This window comes from Rhinopithecus roxellana, chromosome 4 (genome assembly GCF_007565055.1).
Source record: "Rhinopithecus roxellana isolate Shanxi Qingling chromosome 4, ASM756505v1, whole genome shotgun sequence".
Lineage (NCBI taxonomy): Eukaryota > Metazoa > Chordata > Mammalia > Primates > Cercopithecidae > Rhinopithecus > Rhinopithecus roxellana.
The window spans coordinates 146,192,114-146,219,402 of NC_044552.1; the positions used below are offsets into that span (position 1 = coordinate 146,192,114).

The window sequence follows — 27,289 nt, forward strand, 5'->3', positions numbered from 1 at the left end:
CAACAAAAAAAGAGAATTTTAGACCAATATCCCTGATGAACATTGATGTAAAAAATGTTTTAAAATTAAAAATTTTCTTTCCATCCTTGTTTATATTGTCAAGTATTCGTGTTTCTCTCTCTCTTTCTTTCCAGTTACCATGTCATTAGTGTGCATATTTATTGATACTTTTACAGGTGAGATACTGTATTTATTAACCAATTTATCAATTTTGCTGTTTTTCTGCTTATTTAACTTCTGCTTTTATTTTTGTTATTTCCTCATATTTCTCTATGATTTGGTTTTGTTTTCTACTTCTTCTGCTGAATAAGTAGTTTGTTTTCTTCATTTAGTTTTGTGTAAAAATAAAATCTAAGGCTATACATTTTTTCTGTGTATAGCTTTGGCCACATTCATTAAGTTTAATTATGAGATATTGTGCCATTATTTCCTGAATAAATTGCAATCCCTTTTAAATTTTCCTCTTTAACAATACTTTTCCTTCCTCAAAGAGTTAGTTTTGAGATTATTAACTACCTTTTTTAGAACAGGTAATATAATATTTTCAAAAATAAAAAAATAACATGCATAATGAACAATCTCCCACCAATTCTATTTCCATTTTATCAGTCCTGTTTCCCCCTGTACCATTTAAATGGACAACTTTTTACATTTTTATGTATCCTTCTAAAGTTTTCTTATGTGCATACAAGCAAAAATCCATTCTTTTATCTCCCCCCACCCTTTTTGAAAAATGGCATGCTATACACACTATTCAACATATTTCTTTTTAGAATTTAAAGTTGATTTTTAGAAAATTTTCAATATCAGTGCACAGAATGTCATCATTTCTTTTCTCCCTTCTTCCTTCTTTTTACAGCTCCTCCTTTTTATGGTAGTCATTAAGTGGAGGCATCATAATTTCTAAAAGCAGTTTCCTATTATTAACATTTCAATTATTTCCATTTTTTCCTATTACAAACTTTGCTGTAATTAATAAGCTTAACATATGTGGAAATATGAGTTAGCATAAGTTCTGAGTAATAGAACTGCTAGGTTAAATGATTTGTGCATTTGTAATTTTAAAAGATATAGACAAATTCCTTTCTATAAGGATTGTGCCTGTTTGTACTTCCACAAGCAATTATGAAAGTGTCTATACTCTCATTCACTAGAACGTGTGGTCAAAGGCTGGAAGTTTTGTCAATCCAATAGACATAAATGATATTCAGTGTGGCTTTAATATGTACTTTTTCTTATTATGATTGAAGTTGCATTATTTTCATTTGTTTAAGAGATACTTTGTTTTACTCTGAATTATTCATGTTTTCTTGCCATTATTTTCCTATTAGGTTGTTGTTTTCTTTCTTTTTTAAGGATCTCTATACATATTAGGAAGATAAGCCATTTGTAAAAATATGTTAGGGTAAAAAATGCAAGATATAGATCCAACTTTTTTTATCTGGATCACTTTCCAGCTGTCCTAATGATATTGAGTAACCTATCCTTCCTCGCTGATTTGAGGTACAACTTTTATTATATTCTAAATTCCTACATGTGTTCATTTCTATTATTGTTCTTCCTATTTTGTTCTATTAGTTGGTGTATTCATAGTCAATTTCCTACTGCTTTATTAAATGAGGCCTTTATAATATGTTTTAATACTTGGTTAGGCTAGTCTTCTAGTTCTTTCTCATTGCTTTTTTAACTCAGAGCTTTCCTATCAATTCTTGCTTGTTAATTTTTATCTATGATCTTAAAGATTAACTTGTCTAGTTTCAAAAATAAACAAGCATATAAATAAAAAACAAAGGTTTGTATTTTTGAATAATAAATTAACTTGGAACTTGGTATCTCTGATATACTCTTGCTTTCTAAGCACATGGTATGTGTTTCCATTTCTTCAAACCTTCTTTTGCATCATTTAATAGTTTCAAAATTTTTTTCATAAAGCTGTTGCTATTACAAAGGGTCCTTTTCTTCCATTATATCCCATTACATCTTATGTATAATAAAACTATGGATTTGCATGTATTTGTACTCTATAATCTTATTATCTTAATCTCAAAGTCAGCTTTCAGTTTATTGTTTTGGATGTGTGTAACAGATTGTAGTTTCCAAATCTAGCCACCAATATCTGGTCATCACATATATTCTTTCTACAATGTAACATTGATAGTTTCCCATCAAGACATGGGGATCTTTATTCCCTTTCCTTGAATTTAGGCCAGACTATGACTGCAGCAGAAGTGATACTATGTGACTTCTGACTCTAAATCATATTAAATAAAAACTTTTCATCTGGGCCTGCTAAGATCCAGGCACCACATTGTGATAAGGCCAAGCAACCACATGGAAAAGACACACAGTCACATGGGGTGAAGCCGAGAAGCAATGTGGAGAGGCCACATATCATTGTTCCAATCACAGCCTTAGCTGAGGCCTCAGTCAACCACCAGCAGCAATCACTGGGCATATAAGTGAGCAAAACTTCAGAGGATTCTAGCCACCAGCCTTCAAGTCACCCCAGCAGATAACCAGCGGCACATAGACAAGCTCAGGCCACCAAGTCCTGCCCAAGTTGCAGATTCATTTGCAAAATAAATATTCTAAGCAACTAAGTTTTGAGATGGTTTTTTGGCAGTAATAGATGTGGATCACAAGATCAGGAGTTTGAATCCAGCCTGGTCAACATACTGAAACCCCGTCTCTACTAAAATACAAAAAATTAGCTGAGTGTAGTGGTGGGCGCCTGTAATCCCAGCTACTTGGCAGGCTGAGGCAGGAGAATCGCTTGAACCTGGGACGGGGAGATTGCAGTGAGCCAAGATTGCACCACTGCACTCCAGCCTGGGTGACACTGCGAGACTCCAGTCTCAAAAAAAAAAATAAATAAATAAAAAATCATTCATCAACAAATTGTAATGATTTTAGATTTTTCGTTATAATTTTTATAACTCTAATTTTTTTTCTGGTTGTGATCTAGGGATAAGAACAGCACACTCAATGCGACATATGCTTCCTTCAAAATCTAATAAGACATACCAAGCAATGTGCCTCTTTCATAGTAGTAATGCATGCAAAATGAAACAATTTGATTTTACTTTAGAGGGCATATATTGACATGTCTCATTCAGATCACTGGAGCCCTAGAAACTTCACAAAGGTAGATGGCCCAGTTTTTTTTTAAAGGGGGCCCTCTAGCATGCTTGTGTCTTCTCAGGTTATCTAGGGTACTTGCTGAATTCTTCAAGCAGTGTGATATAATCAATGTAATAAAAACTTGATTTCCCATGGGACAGTTAGACAAACAAGGTCACTGTGTACTAAATCATGATATAAAGCCATGATTGAAATAACCTTCAGAAGGCAATCCTAAACAAAAAGAATAAAGCTAGAAGCATCATGTTACCTGACTTCAAACCATACCACAGGGCTGCAGTAGCCAAAATAGCATGGTACTGACAAAAACAGACACATAGACCAATGGAACAGAATACAGAATGCAGAAGTAAGACCACATGTCTGCAACTCTCTGATCTTCGACAAACCTTACAAAAAAAACAAGCAATGGGGAAAGGATTTTCTATTCAATAAATGATGCTGGGATTACTGGCAAGCCATATGCAGAAGACTGAAACCAGACCTCTTCCTTACACTATATACAAAAATTAACTCAAGATGGACTAAAGACTTAAATGAAAAACCCAAAACTATAAAAACCCTGGAAGACAACTGATGCAATACCATTCTGGGCATAGGACTGGGCAAAGATTTCATGATGAATACACCAAAAGCAACTGCAACAAAAGTAAAAACTGACAAATGGGATCAAATTAAACTAAAGAGCTTCTGCACAGCAAAGGAAACTGTCAACAGACTGAGCAGACAACCTAGAGAATTGGAGAAAACATTTGCAAACTATGCATCTGACAAAGGTCTAATATCCAGCACCTATAAGGAACTTAGATAAATTTATAAGAAGCAAACAACCCCATTAAAAAGCGGCCAAAGGACATGAACAGACTCTTTTCAAAAGAAGACATACATTTGGTCAACAATCATATAAAAAAAGCTCAATATCACAGATCATTAGAGAAATGCAAATCAAAGCCACAGTGAGATAGATGCAATTTCACATCCAGTCAGAATGGGTATTATTAAAAAGTCAAAAAATAACAGGTGCTGATGAGGTTGTGGAGAAACAGGAACGCTTCTACACTGTTGGTGGGAACGTAAATTAGTCAAGTATTTCGGAAGACAGTGCAGTGTTTCCTCAATGGCCTAAAAACAGAAATACCATTCGACCCAGCAATTCCATTACTGGGCGTATCACCAAAGGAATAGAAATAATTCTATTATAAAGACACATGCATGCATATGTTCACTGCAGCCCTATTCACAATAGCAAAGACATGGACTCAACCTAAATGCCCATTAATAGTAGACTAGATAAGAAAATGTGGTACATATACACCATGAAATACTAAGTGGCCATAAAAAAAGAATGAGATCATGTCTTTTGCAGGAACAGGGATGAAGCTGGAGGCCATTATCCTTAGCAAACTAATGAAGGAACAGAAAAATCAAATACTGCATGTTCTCACTTATAAATGGGAGCTAAATGATGAGAACACATGGACACATAGAGCGGAACGACATACACTGGAACCATTCAGAGGGTGGAGAGTGGGAGAAGGGAGAGGATCATTTTATATTTGTTGTTTATTTATTATTTATTTATTAAAACAACTGATGAGTACTAGTCTTAATACCTGGGTGACAAAATAATCCATAGAACAAGCCCCCATGATACAAGTTTACCTATATAACAAACCTGTACATGTACTTCTGAACTTAAAATAAAAGTTAAAATAAAATAATAAAAATATTTATAACACTTGCACACACACACACACACACACACACAGACACACACACACACAGAAATAGCCTTGAGAAAATATAGTGAGGGCGTTTTGCTATCCTTGCAAGGTAAAAGAAATTTATTTTTATTTTTACTTTTTTATTTTTTACTAACTAGATGTAAACCTTTATTTCACAACTGTGTCATATTCACTTTCTGAAAAGACATGGACCGGGGGACACAGCTGAAAACACTGGGAGGCCAGATGCTGACGTCTTGCAGGTGGAAGCATAGCCGTGATCACTCTAGGGCCGATGTCTGCTGGGCTCTCAGGCGGCACAAGCCAGAGGCACCAGTACTGTGCAATCCCAGTTTTACTTAGAGCCACCTCTTTTTTGTGGGGTGGGGGGGCATTAGTCCTCATTTCATGCCAGATTTTCAGTAGAGGCTCCCTGTTCTTCCAAATCAGTTCAGGACTGTAAGTAACATGCCATATTCCAAAGACAGCTCCCCCAAGATGTGCTGCATAATCAAAAAATTTCCATCCCAGGATCATTCCTGCCGTATCCATGGCATTAATGGCTTTTAGGGCATTTCCTGCTGTGAATGTGAGCATTGGAAGAAAATCATGGCAAGCCTCCCTTCTGGGATCTTAGTGTGGACGGCTGTGAGGATCATCACGGTGGCGCGAGATGCATCATGTCATGGTCCATATCTTCGTGTGGCCAACTTTACACACATAATTGACAAAATTGGAAATAACACCTGCAGATAGGTACACTGCCATGAACTGCTCTTGACCCAGAATGTTCACTATACTGGAGGAGAAGCTCCACAAAACATACACATTTGCTGCCATGTGAAATAAGGAGAAATGATTGAATGTTGACAGCAACATTGGAGAACAACAGACCTTTGAGGCTGGATTAGATGTGAAATATCTGATCACTGTCCACTGCAGAGAAGGTACTCTCTAAAAACAGAAAATAAGGACATTTGCAGCTATGATACCTGAGTCCGCTGGCCATTACTTAGGTTATTCCACCACTTGTTAATCTCTTTTCGGAAGTCTCCTTTTTGTGGTCTTATGCTATCCAGCCAATCAGCTTTTATGCCATCGAAATAACTCTGGACCCTGGATTTCAGTAATTCATATTGCTAAATAGCAGCTGATCCAAATGCACAGCCTGTAAACCCAACAGTAAAAAAATAAAGGTTTTAGGAGAGTCCTTATAGGATAGGGAGAAAGATAAAAGACATGTTTCTTCCACCAGAGGAATCACAGCACTTCTTTTGTATGCTTCACCACTTGTCCCGTGTCTGATTTTTGAGGTTCAACCTTACTGGGTTCTTTTCTGAATCCACATTTTTCCTGAATTAATTAGCTAAAGCTGCGTCTGAGCAGCTGCGGCTGGGCTAGGGCCTCAGTGAGCTCCTCACAGCTGCTGCTGCCGCCCACCAGTGGAGCCCACGCTGGGCCACAGCCCCAGCCTTTCTGCGCCCAGCCTCGCCACTCCATTTTCCCGCTGAAAGAAAATTTTAGGCCGGGCACGGTGGCTCATGCTTGTAATCCTAGCACCTTGAGAGGCCAAGGTGGGTAGAATACCTGAGGTCGGGAGTTTGAGACCAGCCTGACCAACATGGGGAAACCCCATATCTACTAAAAATACAAAATTAGCAGGGCATGGTGGTGCATGCCTGCAATCTCAGCTACTCGGGAGGCTGAGGCAGGAGAATCATTTGAACCTGGGAGGCGGGGGTTGCAGTGAGCCGAGATGGTGCCACTGCACTCTAGCCTGGGCAACAAGAGCAAAACTCCATTTCAAAGAACAAAAAAAAAAGAAAGAAAGAAAATTTTAGCGCCTTCATCTGATATCCCAGGGATTGTATTTGTGTGTGTGTGTGTATTGTTTTTATATTGTTTTGTATTGCCTTCTGTTTCCAGAAGGCAAAAAGATTTCTGGAAACACTGATATCAGTGGAGCCACCGCCTAAGTAAGCTTACAATAATTTATCATTCTCCAAAATTCATCCATCTTCTGTACATAGATCATATTAATTTGCTGTTACTGACATAGCAAAATGTCAGTCCACGGACTGGTGGCTTAAACCATATGAATTTATTTTCTCAAAGTTCTGGTGGCTGGAAGTCCAAGATCAAGGCATCAGCAGGTTTGGGTCCTCTGAGTCCTCTCTCCTTGGCTTGCAGTTGGCCACCTTCTTCCCATGCCCTCACATGGTCTTTCCTCTGTGTATGGACATTTCTGGTGTCCCTTTGTGTGTCCAAATTCCCCCTTTTTACAAAGACCCTACTCAGATTGGATTAGGGCCCATTTTGATGGCCTCATTTTAACTTAATCCCCTCTTTAAGGGCCCTGTCTCCCAAAACAGTCCTATTCTAAGGCACTAGGGGGTTAGGGGCTCAATGTATAAATTTGAAGGGGACACAATACCACAGTGTAACCCATAATAGAGGTCAGACAGGTAAGATACGTGTAGTTGTGATGGAAACCAACTCTGGATCCTTCAAGTCTTTGATCCTGCACTAATTGCAGCAGTCATTCCAAGGGTGTGGTATTGCTGTGCTTTTCTGTTTTGGTGGATTTCTGCTTGACTTTTCCTACTTAATAGTTCCAACTCCATGAGTTAGGAAACTAATATGGTAACGCTGCTAGATGCATTCTATATTTCTATCAATTATGCTTTTAGAAATGGGGCATATAGAGTGAATGTGTGTGGGAGAAAGGGAGACAGACAGAAGGAAGGAAGAGAGATTTTTAGCATTTAATTACATTTAAATGTAACTAATTTTTAATTAAATTTTTTGAGTTTAAATTTTTTTCAAATTAAAGTTTAATGTTTTTCATTTTTTAATTTTAAAATTTAATTCTTATTTTGGAGTGAATGGTTTTATATCATTTGTTGATCTCTCTCAACATTGGGGCAATCAATACTTATATTTGTGTTAAGTAACATTTATAATTTATATAACATTATATTTTTCATCTTAAAAATAATTATGGTCAAAGACTTTGTAAAATAGTTTTTTTAAAACAATTTTGTGGCTGGGCATGGTGGCTCACGCCTGTAATCCCAGCACTTTGGGAGGACTGAGGCGGGTGGGTCACGAGGTCAGGAGATTGAGACCATCCTGGCTAACACGGTGAAACCCCATCTCTACTAAAAATACAAAAAATTAGCCAGGCGTGGTGGGGGGTGCCTGTAGTCCCAGCTACTCGGGAAGCTGAGGCAGGAGAATGACATGAACTCGGGAAGCGGAGCTTGCAGTGCACGGAGATTGCGCCACTGCACTCCAGCCTGGGCAACAGAGCGAGACTCCGTCTGAAAAAAAAAAAAGAAAAAAATTGTTTTGGAGTTATCAAAAAGATTCACATTTTTTAAAATCCGAAAATTATAGGAAAGAACCAGGTTCAGTAAACCCATTTTCAACAAGTAATAAAAACAAAAAGGAGACACCAATGCTGTTAGGATTTTGAGATGCACCATGCAGACATAAGGTTTAGAGTGGCTTCGTCTTTATTAAAGTCAGAATTTGCATCTAAGAAAAGTTTCACATGATTAAATCAAGAGCTGCAATACACTCAGGCTTTTCATGAAATTGACATCATTATTACAAATAGTGCTCATCTGAGGCAACTGTGACATTATTGCAATGAGAAACATCTGTCCCCTTTCCTCTCAGGTCCCCGTGGTGGCTTAGGTTCATGATTACAGCCACCTTTAGGACTAAAAACACAAAAGCCTTACTCTACATCTGCCCCTTTGACTTTAACATAGTTCTCAAAAAGAAGTGCAATAAACTTTTATTATTTCTTGATTAGATGGAGTTACAATTGCCAAAATAAAAATCCAAGGTCCAATTTTGGTTTTAAAACTAGAAAAGGAAAAAATGTTATTATCAATAATGACTTTGGGAAGAATTCTTTAAAACACAGTGAGGGTGAGTTCTTTTGGAAACAACTGTATTCTATGTTTATACATATTTATATTTAAAGGTGTCCTCATTGGGGGCGGGGGGGTGCTGATGCCACCAGTTCCTTTGAAGCCTTTTCTCCCCCACTGCCAATGCCGGAGGGGAATGAGTCTTCAATGGCGGCTCAATCTAGCTCTTGCGTTTAGGCTTGGATCTCATTCCAATTTAGGCTTTTCTTTCTCTTCTTCCATACCTAGAAATACAGGCAAAGTGTTTTATTTGAGCATCAGATTAAACTACGAGCAGTTTGTTTAATCTGGTTTGCTAACACTACTCACACATCCACTCATCTGCCCTCACTTCTCCCATTCACTCTCCTGACACACCCCCCTTTCCCTCCTAGCTAGGAAGGAAAGCCATGAACAACTTTCTCCAGAAACATCCTCTGTGACCTCTCTTCCCCACCCTTTCCACAGAATCAGGACATAGCATCTCTGGGACACACCCAGTTCCTATGGCCTCTGGGAGACAAGCCTGCAAGTTGATTCATGACTTGCTGAGTTTGCATGGAAACCCCAGCTAGACTGCTTTTTAAACTAGCTTCTGGCAACAAGAGGTGTGCAACTCATGAGTTTCAAACAGACGTCATTTATTTTTACTTTAGTCCTGTCCCTTCCCAAGGCAAGGACTTTGGATTTTAAAAAGCCATGGTTTTTTTTTTTCTTCTTCTTCTTATTTTTTTAAAGGTCCTAGAGAGTTTATTAGACAGAAGAACTGTTTATTTCCATACTCATGAATCTTAAACTGCAGTTCTCTCTCTATTCAACCTGGTAGAATCATGTTTTTCTTCCTGAAGGACTTGTACGTACTAGACCAGTAAGACCCTTTGCCTATCGTCTGTAAAGAATACTCAATGATATTTCATGTTCCTGAAGATGAAAATGTTCATCATTTTTAGGAATTACAGTTAAATCTGGCAAGTGCTTCTTGCTTTCTTCTTTTTCTTGAACCTAAACATTTTTTGAATCTTACCAAATTCTCAGTTTCTTTGTTTCAATAGCAAAAATGAAACAAAATAACTTAAAATACCACTTTGCAGGTTTTGTTAGTATTCTTTCATAAATTGCAAGCTTTCAGAGGGTAGGGCCCTTCTCTGTTTTGTTCCTGATTATGTCCCTAGCACCTAACACCTAACATGTGTGTCTCATTGCAGGAGCTCAATTAATCTTTGTTGAATAAAATTAATAAGCAGTGAACACAGAGAAGACTTCAGAAGCCTAGACTAGTGGAAAGCAGTAGAACAAAATATGGGACTCCACAATATGAAAATTATGAAATTTAACCCCAGAGGGTCATAATGTTAGGGCTTACAATAGGAAGGACTTCCCCACCACATAACCCCCAGCTCCTGGTATATGTTTTGTGCTGCCAGAGTAGCGGTGGTGGAATGTGGGTAACGTGCTCTGAACGAATGTCCCCAGATGGTCTTTTATGTTTGATTTTCATGGCTAAGGAACTGGCAGAGATCTGGAGAACTTTTTCCAAAGTCCTTCTCAGAAATCCTATGAAGGAAAACTTAAAGTTGAGGAGTAAGGACATCTGACGGGAGGAGGAACAGGGTTGAAGGCAAGAAGGTACAACACGCCTTCGTTGTTGGGTAACCACGGAAAAAAGAAAATAGCACAGATTCAGCTCAAACAGCACATGTGTCTTGAACCTCAGCTCTGTCCATATTCCCTCTCCTGTAGAGAGGCTATCAGGGGCTAGGAGCAGTTTGCTTCTCTTTTTAAAGTCTGTTTTTTCCAAAGCGTTCTGCTGCAGATGGGTTGACTTGGCAGCAGTGCTAGAATCTTCAAAAGTGCGGGTGGAGAGCAGGGGTTATTCACTGACCTAGAGAGGGAAAATGGCTTCCCACCTACTTTAGTTTGGCAGCTGTGAGGTAGAGAGAAAAAATTAGACAGCTGTAAAAAATGTCTGCAAGAACCAGAGATAAAATTTCCACGCAAAGGGCAGGAAGAAACCTATTACAAAGCAGAGGCAGGATACACTTTTGGGACCAGAGGAGACAAGACTGCAGGGCGCTGAAGGAGTCAAGTCACATGCCCTTCCTGCAGCCCATGGGGAGGGCTCCACCAGGGGGCAGTGCTGGGACATTGCTAGGCCTGGGTGGGCCTGGGCGGAAATGACCTGCACGGGAAGCGGGAGGCGAAGAGCTGCGGGTTTCTGCACACATAGACCTCTCCTGTCTCCCCGCTAGCCTACTTTCTCTACTCACACCAAACTTTTGGTTTTGAAAAGACTCATTTCTGGTCTTACAAAATGTAGCTTTAATAAGACTGGTCAGATATACCAAAATTGGAATAAAATCTTAGCTTAAGTACAGAAATATTTCAGCTGTGAATTGTGTCTGCACCCCATCCCCCCCAAACTGCTACATTGAAGGACTTAACCCTCAGAACCTCAGATTGGGAGAAAATGCCAAGGGTGTGGCTGGAGAGCCATGTGCTAATGAAATTAGGTACGTGACTCACAGATCCAATCAACCTCCACAGCAGATGCCAGAAATAGAGAGGTGGTTATGTGAAAAAGATTCTAGGAGTGCCCTCTTGTCTGACTGCTTGGACCCCCATGACTTGCATGGGAGGCCAATACGGTTTTTGAGAATTTTATACCAGCAGAAACATTGACAGCGTGGACTGAAAGGGGCAGAGACAGGATGAAATGAACAATCAATGGCTTCAAAGATAGTTCAGCGACTGGTTCCTCCTTGGTTGCAGAGGGTGGAACTATTGCCCAGGGCTGTGGGGGTGGGGCTCCTGTGACCCTGCGCCTAGAAGGCAGGGCTATGTATCCCCTCCCCTGTGAGCCCTGAGGACAGAGCATCTAGCCAAAGAGGATTATTTTCAAGCCTTAAAATGGAATGGAATTTCCCCCAAGCTAGCTTCAGACTTGCTTGGGAACCATGATTCTTTCTTTTTCCCCTGCAACTTCTCCCTTACAGAATGGGAATGTATATTCTATGCCTGTCCCACCATTCTGTTTTGGAAGCAGATAACTTTTTGTCTGGTTTCCCAGGTTCACACACAGCTAGAGAACAATTTTGCTTCAGGGTGACTCATACCCTGAGTCTCATGCATACCCAATTTTATGATATTTAAGATGAGATTTTGGACTTGAGAGTTGTTGTTTGAAAGACGTTTGGGGTTGTTGGGATGGAATATTTTCATGGGGTGAAGGACATGTATTCTGGTGGGGGGGGAGTGAAGTATTATGAACTGAACTGTGTCCCCCGCTCCCAAATTCATACGTTGAAATCCTAACCCCCAGGATCTCAGAATATGACTTTACTTGGAGATAGGGTATTTACAAATGAGGTCATCAGGGTGGGCCCTAATGAAATACAACTGATATCCTTATACAAAGGGGAAACTTGGAGACTGGACTGAACATCAGTTAGAAGGCACTGGCTCTGCCATCACCTATTCTGGAGGGTCACTTAAGATTTTGGGGCCTCAGTTACCTTTGGTGAAAGGAAAAGCTCGGTTTCAATGATTTCCAATCTCTCAGCTGTAAGATTCTGCAATAATGTGAATTTTATCTTGAAGTTGTCGCTAACATAAGTTACCCAAGTAGACGGAGTTGAGCTATTAAAAACCATTATGGAAAAAGGAGGGTGGCTCCAATGCAATCTTTCTTCTTCTTGGGGGATTGTATGGTAACTGATGTGAAATAATCAGGATTGTAGTACTGTACTCCCATGTCCTCAATTCATCCTAACACACTTCTTTTGGTGAGTAGTTTTCGACTGAACAGCTAACAGAACCAGCAGCTAATGTGACTGAGTAAAGTGGCCAGGTGAGAACGAGGGAAAGTTACTCATCTAAAGCAGATAACTGATACTCAATTCTTTTTTCTTTTCTTTTGTTTTTGAGACATAGTTTCACTCTGTGGCTCAGGAGGATGGAGTGTGGTGGCATGATCTCGGCACACTGCAACCTCTGCCTCCAGGTTGAAGCGGTTCTTGTGCCTTAGCCTCCCAAGTAGCTGAGATTACAGGCGTGAATGCCGGCTCATTTTTATAGTTTTAGTAGAGATGGAGTTTCGCAAGGTTGGCCAGACTGGTCTTGAACTTCTGGCCTCAAGTGATCCGCCCACCTTAGCCTCCCAAAGTTCTGGGATTACAGGTGTGAGTCACGTGCCCAGCCAAGGGATAACTGATGCTCTATTCTAAACCATTGTCACCAGAAGAGAACAGTGGTCTCTGTGTTTCCAGATCTTAAAATATTTCCTAAGAAGGTGAAAATCTGGCCTTTATGTCAAATCTCCCAATTTTTTTTTTTTTTTGAGACGGAGTCTTGCTCTGTTGCCAGGCTGGGGTGCGGTGGTGCGATCTCAGCTCACTGCAACCTCTGCCACCTGGGTTCAAGCAATTCTCCTGCCTCACTGAGTAGCTGGGACTACAGGCACACGCCACCCGGCTAATTTTTGTATTTTTAGTAGAGATGGGATTTCACCATGTTGGCCAGGATGGTCTTGATCTCTTGACCTCATGATCCTCTGCCACGGTCTCCCAAAGTGCCGGGATTACAGGCGTGAGCCACAGCGCCCAGCCGAAATCACCCAATTTTAAAATACTGATTAAAAAAAAAAATTCCACCATGTACGACTAAAAGAAGTTGTTAGGTAGGAGTTGGGGAAGGCCATCAGTTTGTGACCCCTCTTGTAAATAAGGATGATACTTACTTGGCACAAAACATCTGTCTCTGTGGAACTAACTAGATGGTCCTAGGTACATAAAGTTAATTTTCATATCTAAAATGAATTTTTAAAAAGTTAGTCAATCTTATGTTACTTAAGAGAATGGCATAAATCAAACAAATCATTTAAAAAAAACTTTAATTTCATTATTCATTTTTAACTCTTCATTCAAAACTGCTAAAAAGCAGTATTCTATTAATGTAGAGTGGATATTTCTCTCTACTGGTTTTCAGGTCATCCTCTCATAGAAGTAGCAGAACTGTGGCCAAATGACTGTCAAATCAATCAATTCAAGTGTAAACAGGTACTTAAATACTTCCTGAATAACATATATTGGACACATTCATTTAAGTTTAAATACAGCCTTTCTCCCAAGAAGCTGAGAAAGGTTTATACTTTGTTCTCAAAATATTTTTGTCAAGTAACTAAATACTTCTGTATATTAATGGAGAAAGATAGCTATTTCCATTGAACAGGTGGAACATTATTAAAAGATTAGTTACTGGTTCCCAAGCTGTGGCCTGAACAGAATTAAAAATGTTGATACTTTTTCTAATAGAACATTGATTAAAATCAAAAGCTGCTGAGAAAAGAAACCCTCAAATTCCCCTGGACCATTTAACATTGGCTAATACCCTGACATGTACAATCTTAGAGGATCCACACACACAAAAGTCCAATTCAGTAACCACACACAGTAACCATGCACTCACTGTGCTTTATTTGTCTGATTCGATTGAGCTCCTGGCAGGGTGTCTGGCACAAAGCAGGGTTCTCAATGTCTGTGTCACACAGTCCATTTACTGGGGATGTCTAGAATGCTGTGATTGTGTCAGAGGAAAGAGCCAGGGCTTCCTAAAATCTCCAAACCATCTTGCCTTTGGATGTATTTTCATGCAGGACTCAATCACTACATGTCTGTGCTGGCGCTTTTTCCACCTTTCAATTTTTATGTTATTTTACATACACTTTGGACAGGTTTTGCACAGCTTGGATAAGATTACGTGCCTTGCCAAGATGGAGGCTCTGCCATAAATGGAAACAAATGAGAAATCAAATCACAGATTAAAAGAGTTTTTTGCAGCCACGAAATATTGTCTTTTACTGCTTGTAGCTCTTTGCCATTTTCAGACCTTCCATATGACTGCCACTGGTGAGTCAAGGTGGCTGGAGCATCGCACACTGCTTAGATAAAGCTCTAGCAGAATGGCAGTGAGACCTTTCCCAGGTGACTGCACCCACATAGAAAATGGAGATCTGGGTGACCTTAAAGGAGACTGGTTACATTTAATAATGTATCTATTTAATTTGGGGTCCCTTCAGCTAACTAAGGCAGTATTGTGTTGTTAATGAGGACAAATTTCCCTAATGTGTGTTTTTTGTTAACACTACATTTTTCCCTATAAAATTTTATAGACATGCCTCTTTCCTCTTTAGATTTGGATGTTTTACTAGCTAATAAGACCAAGTGACTAGTAAACCTTTCGGGTAACTGTCAGAAGCTCTTAAATTCATATTGTAGTTATAAAAATGGAGCTCTTTACAGGAGATCCTGTGTGAAGGCTAAAAGAAGAGGCTACAGTGGAATTTTCCCTCAGTCTCTGCATAGACTCTTGTCGGCAGTAATTCTCTTGCTTTATGTTCCCTCAGACCATACTTACTTCTCTGTGTATCCCAGATATAGTTGTTCAGAACTTCTCCCAGCAGGTACAGGAAGTTCATTAAGATGGTTGTAGACCCAAAGAAGATGATTCTGGCTCCTGGGCCAATGTGTTCCAGGAAAGGGTACACCCACATGCCAGTTACATGATGCACCCAGCACACCCTGCAAAGGAATCGGAAAGAGACAAGGACAGGAGTCACTCTTATGGCAGGCATCAAAGCTGCTATGATGCAAATATATACTCCCTCACTCTCATCATGCTTCAGCATTTGCCAGTCTCAAGTTTGCTTCCAATACTCAGCAGCTACCGGAAATTTGGTTGTTGTTTTATTTTACTTTTTATTCTTCAGTAATTGTAGACTCACAGAAGAAGCACAACTCACCTTCCCCTCATGTTAACATCTCGTATAATCCTGGGACAATTAACCAAATTTAAAAAATTAACATTGATATGACAGTACTAAATTATAGGCTTTATTCAGAATTTCCCAGTGTTCCTGTGAATGTCCTTTCTCTGTTTCAGGATCCAATCCAGGACCCCATGTGGTCTTCAGTCTTCACATCTCAGTCTCATACTCCAGCAGTTCCTCAGTCTCTCCTTGTCTTTGATGACATTTGAAAGGCATTTGAAATTGTTGACTTTGTTAACACTGTTCAACAATCTTTTAAATCTCTTCTTTACAGAATGAGACAATATGGCATTGGGCAACCACAAGAGAATAAGACCTAGGTGAGTATGTGCCAGATACCTTGCCATATGGCCTTCCAACTAGACACCAACACTCATGCCATATGGTGGCACAACCATGCATACCCTAGCAGGTACCAGCTTCCCACTCCTCTGATCTTCAGATGTTACACTGATTTCATTTTTTTCCCATTTTACTTACTTAATCATTCTCTTTGTGTTCCAGAAATATTTTTGACTCAGTGGGAATAGTAACATCATGAATTGCCACCGCTTTCAAAAGTTTAGTTGGAATATCGGCTCCATTGGCTTGGATCCTGACATGACTGCTTACAGCTGTTTCCCAAACATTCTTGAGTTCATTCCTTTATAAACTGTTGGCAATTGTGAAGACTAAATAAAATACAGATAACTCGATTGCATTGGGAATAAAGATGACTTTTCATACTCATATGTTGTGAGGTCATTTTCCTTATCCATGGCTTCACTCTAAGTAGCTGATCTACACATAAACATTACTGGCAGTGCGCAGTGGCTCATGCCTGTAATCTCAGCACTTTAGGAGGTTGAGGAGCGTGGATCACCTGAGGTCAGGAGTTCAAGACCAGCCTGGCCAATGTGGCGAAATCCTGTCTCTACTAAAAATACAAAAATTAGCTGGGCATGGTGGTACGTGCCTGTAATCCCAGCTACTCAGGAGGCTGAGACACAAGCATCGCTTGACCCTGGGAGGCAGAGGTTGCAGTGAGCTGAGATCATGCCACTACACTCCAGCCTAGGTGACAAAGTGAGACTTGGTCTCAAAAATAATAATAATAATAAACATTACCTACACATGTACCTCATTTTTGGCAGGAAACCTAGGTATCTATACCTGAGAACCTGCATTATCAATGAGGGTGATAACCCCACCTTCTCTTGCAAGTGAAAATTCATTCTGGGGTTGGTGGTAAAACAATTTTACACTATTTATGTAGAAAGCACAGATACACACACAGACACATACATATACACACACAGATGTACATACATGCATAGAGAAACACATCAATAGGTGAACAAATAATCAAATGTGGCATATCCATGCAATGGAATATTACTGAGCCATAAAGAGAAGTAAAATGTTGATACATGCTACAACATGGATGGACCTTGAAAACATTATGCTAAGCAAAATAAGCCAGACACAGGTCACATATTGTATGTGATTCCACTTATATGAGGTACCTAGAATAGGCAATTTCATGGAGACAGAAAGCATAGTATCTATCAGTTACCAGGGGCTCCGGGGAGGGGGGAATAGAGCTATTGTTTAATGGGAACAGAGTTTATGTGGGGGATGATGAGAAAATTTTGGGTATAGATACTGGTGATGGTTACACAATGTTGTAAATACACTTAAGGACATTAAATAGTATACTTGCAAATAGCTAAAATGATAAATATTATGTTATGTAAATTTTAGCACAGTAAAAAACGTTCCTGTGGTGGAAATTAGGACAAAAAATATGTCTACAAAGGTTCCTTGGTAGATGGAAGCAGTAATGAAAGAAAGATTGAGGAACAATCTTACAGCAAAGAGGCATTCTCTAGGTCTGTCCAGGTCAGCCTGAATCACTGTCCAAATGAAAATATTTGCGTCAAAGAAAGAGGCCATATTAGTCCAAAGATTTTGTTAGAAAAGCTGAAGCAGTTGTGAGAATCAGCAGAAATTAAATGGTTAGAACTACCCTGTGGGATTCTCAGATGTCATATTGTTTGTCCATAAATTAGAAGCAGTTTCATCATTCTGACATTGTCTTAAATAATGTAAGGAAGGTGCTGTGTACCCATCAAGTGGTTTATTAATTTCCATGGAAAAAATATGCAATATTCCCCCAATTTAATACCATTTAGCTGTAATTGATGTTGCAAATCAACTTACAAAATTTTAATCAGTCTGTGCTACAGGGTGTTTGCGCTGGAGCAGCCGGATGGATCTGGATTAAATGTGAGTCAGGCCATGCCACTGTTCCGCTCAAAACTTGCTTCCTCTCCTACTCAGAATAAAAGCCAGAGTCCCTAGATGGTTCTTCAAAGCCCTACCCAGTACTCTTCTGATTTAATCTCCTGCTATTCTCCCCATCATTCCCTGCCACTCCAGCCCATCGACTCCTTGGTGTTCCTCGAACACTCTAAGCTCTCTCTGTCTCCGAGCTTTTGTATTTTTCCCCTGCCTGGAACAATACTCCTCACCACCCCCACAGCACCCCCCTGGACTCCCTTGTGTCCTTCAGGTTTTCATTCAAATGTCTCCTTTCCAGTGATGTCTCCCCTGGCCACTGCATCTAAAAATTGCAACTTCTACCCTCAAAATGTCTGTTCTCTCTCCCTTTATTTTTTCTCCCAGCCATATAATATACTCTACTTATTTTTATTTATCTGTTTATTATCTGTTCAATGAGCAAAGGAATTTTGTCCAATTATGTTCATTGCTGTATTCTGTGGTTCTTGGAGCAGTATCTGGCAGAGTATGCACTCAATAACTATTTGTTGAATTAATAACCTAATGAAGGAATATAAACAACAACATCCATTTATTGAGCCATTACTATAGTGCAGACACTTCGCCAATAACTTACAAATTTTTTTAATCTCAAAAAAATCCCTAAAATCTTTATTTTTTTTGTCACTATATTTAATTTAAGTCAGGAGTAGGGAAACCTTTTCTGTAAGGAACCAGATAGTAAATATTCCCATATGGTCTCAATCACAACTACTCAACTCTGCCATTGTAGTGCAAAAGCAGCCATAGACAATATGTAAACAAGTGAGTGTGGATGTGTTTCAATAAAACTTTATTTATAGACACTGAAATTTGAATTTGATGTATTTTCACATCATGAAATATTCATCTTTTGATTTTTTCAACTATTTAAAAATGTAAAAACAATTCTTAGCTTTTGAGTCATAAAACAAACAAAAATCCAGGTGGTGGGCTGGATTTGGCACATGGGCTGTTATCTGCTGACTACTCGTTTAAGTAGTTCTTTGTATTTCACAAAGCTCCTTCAGCACACTATGTCATCTAGTCTTCTCAGCAATTCTAGATATAGCATGGCATTCTCATTGTACTATTGTATGAATCAGAGCTTATGGGATATACATGAGACTATGTCAGAACTGCCAATGCAATGTGAAATTCTCAGGTTTGCAACCTACAAGGCAGAGAAGCAGACAGCTATTCTGAGTGTGGTGCTCATAAACATGATATGTAATCTCCTTTACTTTATACATCCACCCTATTAGGTATGATTATTCGCTTTAAACAGGTAAAGAAACTGAGATCAGACTAAAGAACTTATCATAAAACTGGCAAAGCTGGGAAAGAAGTGCACATCTGATTTCTTTTCTGCTGCATTGACTTGCTTCCCTAAATGAGGCATTCAATATTGTCTCCAAAATGGAATTGAGCGTTTCTTGTTTGGTTTGGTTTGGTTTTCTTAACTCAGTAGGTCATCAAACAATCTCAGATAAAGAAATCCTGTTATTTGGGGTTTCACCTGGATCAGTGTGAATGACGCACCCACTTGTCTTAACAAGTTGTTCTTTCACCATTTGTTTCCTTGATTTTTATCAGGGCTCAATTCTCTGCACAAAGATGACTTATGGCCTTGCCCATCTATCTGGAGAGTTCCTAGTTCTTGGCTGACTTTTAATTTCTCTCCTTCTAAGGTCTTCTTGTCTTAGTGCTCAAATAACGTATGCTTATGGTCATGGTACCAATTTTAATTTTAGCCTAAGAAGTCAATAACCATGATATGTGTGCATGCATATATATGCACATATTAGTATAAGATTTTTTGACTGTCTATTTTATTAAATGTACCTCCAATTTCATTCACTTTAATGTACAATTTAAAAAATAACATTTATTCATGCCTCCTATCTCAGTGCTTTGCTATTCACAAATGATACAAAGTAAACAGGTTACATGAATGAATTAAATTACACATGTACCTTGAAACTGTGTACACCTATAATGCATCAATGAAAAAAAAGTAAATGAGGCAGAGCTAATTCCTGTCCTCATGGAGTACAATGTAATGAGAAATACAGATAATTAAGAATTACAAGTGTAGTCAGAATTAAGAAAGGGTAAGTGTAGGGGTGCCAAGGGTACACAGGGATTAGTCCCCAACTTTTTTTAAACCTCCCACTTGCCTTTAGTCTTTCTTTCTCTTGTGTATTTAACTTCCTTTCAAACCGGTGTTTTTCATAGCTGATGAATGTGTTCAAATGCCTCTCATTAAAGCACAAACAAAAGTTCCCAAATATTTCACAAGTACTACTGAGGTCTCTCCTCTTCAAAGGCAAACTTCTCCAATAAGTGGTCCAGATTCACTGACGCCCTATCTGTACATTGTACTCACTTTCACCCACAGCAGTCTGGTGTCTCTTCTTGCTGTTCGACCTGGTCTTTGATATCAGCTTCTCCTGGTTTTCCTCCTACCACTTGGCTGTTCCTCTTCCCTTTGTCAGTGCACCCTTCACTACCCTACGACTAATTTTTGGATTTGCTTAAGTCTTGGTTTCCAGACTGTTTTCTCTCATGCATTCTCAGTTGACGAGTTCATTCACGGCTATGGCATCATGTTCACTACCTATACACAGGTATTTTACAAACTGATATCCTAACCCAGATCTCTCCTCTATTCTAGGCAGTTTATCAAACTGTTCTTAAGACATCTCATTTTGCCCATCTTAAAGATACCTCAAACTCAATATATCTAAAGACAAAATCATGTTCATTCTCCCCAAACCTCCAGTATTTATTTCTGCAGACAGTACTATCATTCATTCAGTTTTGTAACTCAAACATCGCAAGTCATCCTTGATACTTCCCTCTCGTTCATAGAATTTAGTTAATCCATTATTATTATTATTATTTTACAATTTTATAACTTTATTTGATGTATTTGACGATCAGCAGTTAGTTCTTATCCACATTGACTGTTTGTAGATTTTTGAAAGTGGTAACAGGTACATAGGTAACAGAAGTATAGAACTTATCTGGTGAATCTTCATCCTCAGAACATTTTCTAGACAACCACACATGGCTACAGTATGGGACATTCCTTATTCCTTTGGCCCAGACAGTTTTGTTGGGCCTGGTATCAATGCACACATCTGGAGTTCCCATCTCCTTGGTGGCAAATTTCCAGATCTCTTTGAGTGCCCGAGGGGCAGACTTCTTGAAGCCCACTCCATAGACATGCTTGTGAATGTTGGTGGTGTATCATCAATGAGGTCACCACCTTGTTGATGGCAGAATGGCCCTTTTTGTCTCACCACCCTTCTTTGTGAGAGCCATTCTGCCAGGCCCAAATTGGAAAGGAAGAGCGTGAGTAATTGTCCAATCCATTATCTTGTCTTATCAAGGTTACCCCTTACATCTCTCTAATATGTTGATTTTTCCCATGTGCATCACCAGCATCTTAATTTGTGTTAGAAGCATTTCTGTTTGGAGGACTGTGATAGTTCCTAATTTGTCCCTACATCTCTTTTTTCCCCCTTCCATGTCATCCTCACTGCTGCCAGAGTGATCTTTCCAAACCAGAAGTATGAACACACCATATCCCTGCTTTCAACATGTCAAAGGCCTCCCACTGGTTTTTTTGTTAGAGACCCAAAGTTTCAACAAAGTCTAGAGTGCTCTTCATAGAGTGGCTTCTATCTGTCTCTTTGGCCCCATCTCATATCTTGCTCCTGTTCCTCTTTGCATTCCTGTCACACTGGCTTTCATTTGGTTCCTGGATCTTGTCATGTTCCCTCCTGCAATGTGGGTTTTCACATATTCTTCTTTCTGCCTGTACTGTTAGTTAGCCACCCCTTAGACTAATTAGGTTATATGTATCCTTTCTACATTAGCTCGACTGGTACAATTGATCAATTATCACCTACTCAGGGAAAGTCTCCCCTGATCTACAGATTAGGACAGATTTTTATAAGTTCTTATAGAACTAGGGCTTAAATTTGAATATCTTTATTTAAATAATATGTATCTCCCCCTCTACAGTGTAAGTTCTGTGGGGTGAGGGATTGTGCTTATTTTTACCTCTCCTTGGATCCTCAGCATTTATCAGAATGCCTGTCACACGCTAGAAGAATGAATGAATGAATAAAGTAGCATTTAAACTGTGATAGAAAGGATAAGAATTCATTGAGTAAAGATAGGAGGGAAGAACTTTCTAGCCAAAAAAAAGGGCATGTCTAAAGAACCGAGAACAAGAGAATGCTCCCAGAAGTTCAAGAAGAGAACACTTTTGTTGTGATTAAGGAAGAGAGGGCAGAAGGAGCAGGCAGGTGCCAAAACATGGGTTGATTTTTTTTTTTTTTTTTTTTTTTTTTTTTTTTGAGACGGAGTCTCACTCTGTCACCCAGGCTGGAGTGCAGTGGCCCGATCCCAGCTCACTGCAAACTCCGCCTCCCGGGTTTACGCCATTCTCCTGCCTCAGCCTCCCGAGTAGCTGGGACTACAGGCGCCCGCCACCTCACCCGGCTAGTTTTTTGTATGTTTTTTAGTAGAGATGGGGATTCACCATGTTAGCCAGTATGGTCTTGATCTCCCGACCTTGTGATCCGCCCGTCTCGGCCTCCCAAAGTGCTGGGATTACAGACTTGAGGCACCGCGCCCGGCCCCTATGGGTTGATTTTTAATCCATGGTAAGAATTGTAGACTCCATCCTAGTGTGCAAATAGAAAGTCTTTGAAGATATGAAATAAATCTGAAATAGCTCAGATTCAACTGAACCAATCGTATCAGAAATGATAGTGGCTAGGAGAGGAACAACAGCACTGGCAATGAAAATTAGTCGAAAGATTTAAGAACACTTAGATCAGTGTCTATCAAACTGTTTGAGTCATGAGTGTGGCATGCTGGAGATTGTCATGAGAACTGGTTGTTAAATCTTTAGGTGGTTTGCAAGCTGGTTGGTTGGTAGCTTGAATTCCACCATGGTGGGAGTATTCACACCAAGGATATGGGCAAATGCTACACATCAGGTATTCCCTCCCTTGCCGCCAGAAGAGCTAACTGGTTGTTAAACATTTGTCAGTAACTCACTGGTTACTAGCATTTTAAAACAGTAACAGATGTCAACAGAAGAGAAAATACAGGGCCTTGCATATAATGATGATAAGAATTATTTTGTGAAACTTCTATTTCAGTTATGTGTGTTTTAGTTTACAGTAAAAGAAATTTGACAGGCACTGATTTAACAAAATAGAATTAAGATAACATGGTGATTGATTAGATTTAGGCAGTGAGGGAAACGAGATGAGTTAAGGATTAATCACAGATTCCTGGCTTGATTAGTAGGGTGGAAACAGTTGTCATTTCCTGAGAGAGGGAATGCTATAAGGGAGATTGTTTGAAGGAATGATAAGTTCAGTCTGGACATGTTGAGTTTGAGGTACCTGTAAAATATCCAAGTGGAGATGTTCTGAAGGCAGTCAGTTCTATGGATTTGGACTTTGAAGAAAGGACTTATTTGGCAATACAGGTATCAAGTTCATTGGCAAAATAAAAAAAGATCATGGTTGAAACTATCAGGACAGACTGAGACCCAGGAAGAGTAGGGTCTGAAGGAAGTGGGCCCATGAGAGGTCCTTGGAAAAGGTTAACATTTAAGGGATAAGGTCAAGGAAGATGAGCCGAAAAAGGACATCAAGAAAGATGGGCTAGTCACAGGGAAGCAAAATAGAAAAGTGTGATGTTGTAAAGCCAAGGGACAAGTGGTTCAAAGATAGACAGCATCTATTAGCACAGGGTCTTCATTGAGAATTATTAGAAAACTGCCTTTCCACCAATACAGTGGAAGGGAAAACATTTTCAGATTCCAAGTGGTATGTACAACATTCAAATCTACTTTGGATGTTGACTGAGTATAAATGATATACAGTCAGTTTAAAAAATGACATTGTCAAGCTCATAGCTCTTTTTGCTACATGGCCAAATTTCATCCTATTCTGTCATGAGTTGGGGTGGTCACTGGAGCCCTTGAGGAGCACAGTGAGGTCGATATGTCATCCCTTTCTTTTCTAGCTATGCCACTTTTCTATTTTTGAGATTATTTTAAAGAGGATTTAAAAACTTGCTCTATTATTCACATTTAGATAAGGAATTAGGTTGTTTGAGATCTAGGCTATTAGCACCGAAGACACAGACTCATATGCAATAAGAGCTAATTAGCTAACCACACTGAATGCACGTGTGCTAAAGGTTATATGAGCAGCTCTTTGGAGAAGGTATTGTATTACTACCATTTTACAGATGAGGCCACTGAGGCCTAGAGAGATTAAGTGGAGAATCTGAGATACACACTTCAGCAGTTTAGTGTTCAGCCTGGATGCCAGGCTCCTGTACTGCTCTTAAGGCTAGATGGTGATGGATGGGGACAGAGCTCTGGAAAGCTTTTCTTTTAATGTTTTGCTCAGAACCAAAAAAATGATCTAAGTATAAAATCTCCCTGTAAAATTTTTTTTTTCCCACTGACTATAAAAGTAATTCATGCTCATTATAGAAAATGTGTGAGATACAGAAATGTTGCAAGATGCAAGATAAATCACTGTGGGTGAAGTTTTAACGCAAGACTAAGTGTCTTATAAAATGCAGAGCTCAGAATTTTACAACTTCCCCTGAGGAGGGGGAAGAAACGCTGCAGACATAAAGTAATAAACACTTCCTTCAGAGAAGGCACTGACTTACCTCTTAAGAAACAGTTACATCACATGTGCATTTAACCTACTGGAATTTACTGCACAGCTTGGCAGGCAATGAGCATGTGCCCCAGGGTGGGATAAGATATGGGATGTGCATCAGCTTCTCACCCAGTAGGTTTCTGTGAGCCTCTCATGGTACCTCCAACCTGAAGCCCCTGAAGGACTTTTCAAGGACAGGTTTGACTTTTGGCTCAAATGCTGATTTTAGACCTGGCCCTCTCTTGAGAGCTAATGGTCTAATTTTAGAACCATTCTATAGGTCCCTTGGACCATTGCCTGAGTATTGATTGCATGGAGACTGCTTCTTGCTCCATTTTTGAAAATCTGAAATTCTGCTGCAGTTTCCTAGAGTTCATGCACTCATTCATTTATTCAATGAATGTTTCTTGAGTCTTCACTCTGTGTCAGGTGGGGTGAGCAGCAGTGGGGATTGTGTGGCTGTGAGGGGGTCATGGTGTGTGTGGGGGTCTGCTGAGATTCCTGATGAACAGCCTGTAGGTCTCAGAAATAGGACAAAGGACATCAGCTTAGATGGAAACAGAGCTCAAAATGGTCTCCTCAGTGAAGTGTATGGTAAAGCCAAAAAATTAATGCGTCCATTCACAGGTAAATATCAAATAGAAGGAGCCAATCCGAAATGATATTGAAATAATCTCTAACTCAGTTACAAGTATCATTGTAGAGGTCCATTTTTGATATTCAGAGGGTTTAACAGTATTTTCCAAGACAATATTCTAAGGCATAATCACAGTTTAATATTCATCAAAACTGTCCCAATTCTTTTCAGTGGAGCTAGCCCAAATGTACAGAATCTGGGAGGCATCTACACATGGGGCAGGCTTACGCATTTGTATCCTGTGCAATTACACAGGGTGTTGTGCTCAGAAGGGGATCACACTTGTTTTAAGGATCTGCTGTCACCATCTTGAAAGTCTTACATCATTTTTGAACAAGAGGCTCCACATTTTTATTTTGCACTGGGCGTCACAAATTTAAGTGGTCCTGCCTATGCAGTTATGTCATCTATATTTGGGATCAACTCTGAGCTCATCCACCAATTTGTTAGTTCACCTTGGATACTATCCACTGAGCCTCAGCTTCCCTTTTGGTAAAGTGCTATAAACCATACTGCCTACCTTAGAGATGTGGTCGTCAGATAATGTAGTTTTTGGCATAGTCAACTTATGTTAGATTTAAAAAAAAAAAGCAAACAGAACAAACAAAAACTTTCCACTGCTTCTCCTTATGCAGAAATATATAATATTTTTCTGTACTTCTTACATGCAAGAATGTTTTCAAGGTTACAAGTCCCTCCGCCCATCCCTGGGGAAAGAGGCAAATTGTGAATGCCTCCCAGAATGAATTCCTGTAATGAGGTAATGTGCTTTCTTCCTGATTCTAAATCACAAATATCAGAGTGATTAATCCATAAAGGAGGCCAATAATCCACTTCAGAACATTTTCCTCCAACACATCTCCTGGCACACGTCAGCAGTGATTTTAAGTGATGTGCTTCCATGCAGTCCCACTTTCTAAAGTCTACCTGGTCTTATGGTGATGTTTCCCTGGAGAGAATTCAATTTGAATTCCCCTTAATAACATTCATGACCTGTTTTGCTTAACTGGAATCATTTGGAGCTACTCAAGGCACATAGATGCCAAACATTAAGTAGACACATTGAACATTGTAGGGAACATGTGTTTTTTCAGAAGGGAGGTGGGGAATGTGGTTAGCAAGGCACTGTGACTGCCCAAGCAATCATCAAAACATGGCAGAACTGCTAGCTCTGGAAGGGGAGGGGGAAGAACATCTGAAATTCCACAACAGAAAAATCATAATTTTCCATATTTTGCAGAAATTATCTTCAGCGTCTCTCTCTGGCATCGTTTAAGTCCCTCCTTTCACTAGATGCTTATTTTTAGTACTGCAAACAATGTTCTGATATCCCAGCCATGATAATGTCTTCCTTGATCTCGCTCCCTCCTCGGACTACCAACCTCTCTCTCTCTCATTGAGAGGTGACAATGTGCTAGCAGCCCTCACGCACCCTCAGTGCCTCCTCGGCCTGGGTGTTCACTCTGGTGGCGCTTGAGGAGCCCTTCAGCCCACCGCTGCCCTGTGGGAGCCTCTCTCCGGGCGGGCCTGAGGCCAGAGCCTGGCTCCCTCTGTTTGCAGGGAGGTGTGGAGGGAGAGGCGCGGGCGCGAACCGGGGCTGCCTGCCTACTTGCAGGCCAGCGCAAGTTCCAGGTGGGCAACGCGCTTGGTGGGCCCCGCGCCTGCGAGCTGCCCGCCGGCCAGGGCAGTGAGGGCCTTAGCACCCAGGCCAGCAGCTGTAGAGGGTGCGCCAGGTCCCCCAGCATTACAGGCGCCCATAATCTCACAGGGCTTCAGCCGCCTCCCCGCCAGACAGGGGTCGGGACCTGCAGCCCGCCATGCCCGAGGCCCCCCACCGCCCCGCTCCCGCCTGGCCCCGGCCTCCCCGGCCTCCCAGACCACCCTCTGCCGCTCCACAGCGGAGCGTCCCATCCACCGCCCAAGGGCTGAGGAGCGCTGGGGAGCTGCGCGGAAATGGTGGGCAGCTCCCCTTGCAGGCCCTGCCTAGGATCCACTAGGTGAAGCCAGCTGGACTCCTGAGT

General features: G+C 40.2%; 1 protein-coding gene and 1 pseudogene across 15 annotated transcripts in view; both read right to left on the reverse strand.

The window, feature by feature from the left end:
• Nucleotides 1-5,007: 5,007 nt before the first annotated feature.
• On the reverse strand, nucleotides 5,008-6,365 carry LOC104661902 (annotated as a pseudogene).
• The window catches only part of AIG1 (androgen induced 1), a 279,442-nt gene continuing 258,095 nt past the window's right edge, over nucleotides 5,943-27,289 (reverse strand). For 8 of the 15 annotated variants that reach the window (XM_030929203.1, XM_030929204.1, XM_030929198.1 and 5 more), the window contains 2 exons: nucleotides 15,200-15,363; nucleotides 8,369-9,033 (listed from right to left, as the gene is read on the reverse strand). In XM_030929203.1, coding sequence (XP_030785063.1) covers nucleotides 8,996-9,033; nucleotides 15,200-15,363 — 202 coding nt within the window. In that variant the 3' untranslated portion in view covers nucleotides 8,369-8,995. Of the gene's footprint in view, nucleotides 6,034-8,368; nucleotides 9,034-13,523; nucleotides 13,593-14,251; nucleotides 14,565-15,199; nucleotides 15,364-27,289 lie in introns of those variants that run through there. The other 7 variants (XM_030929199.1, XM_030929208.1, XR_004056908.1 and 4 more) reach the window with 5 other exon arrangements.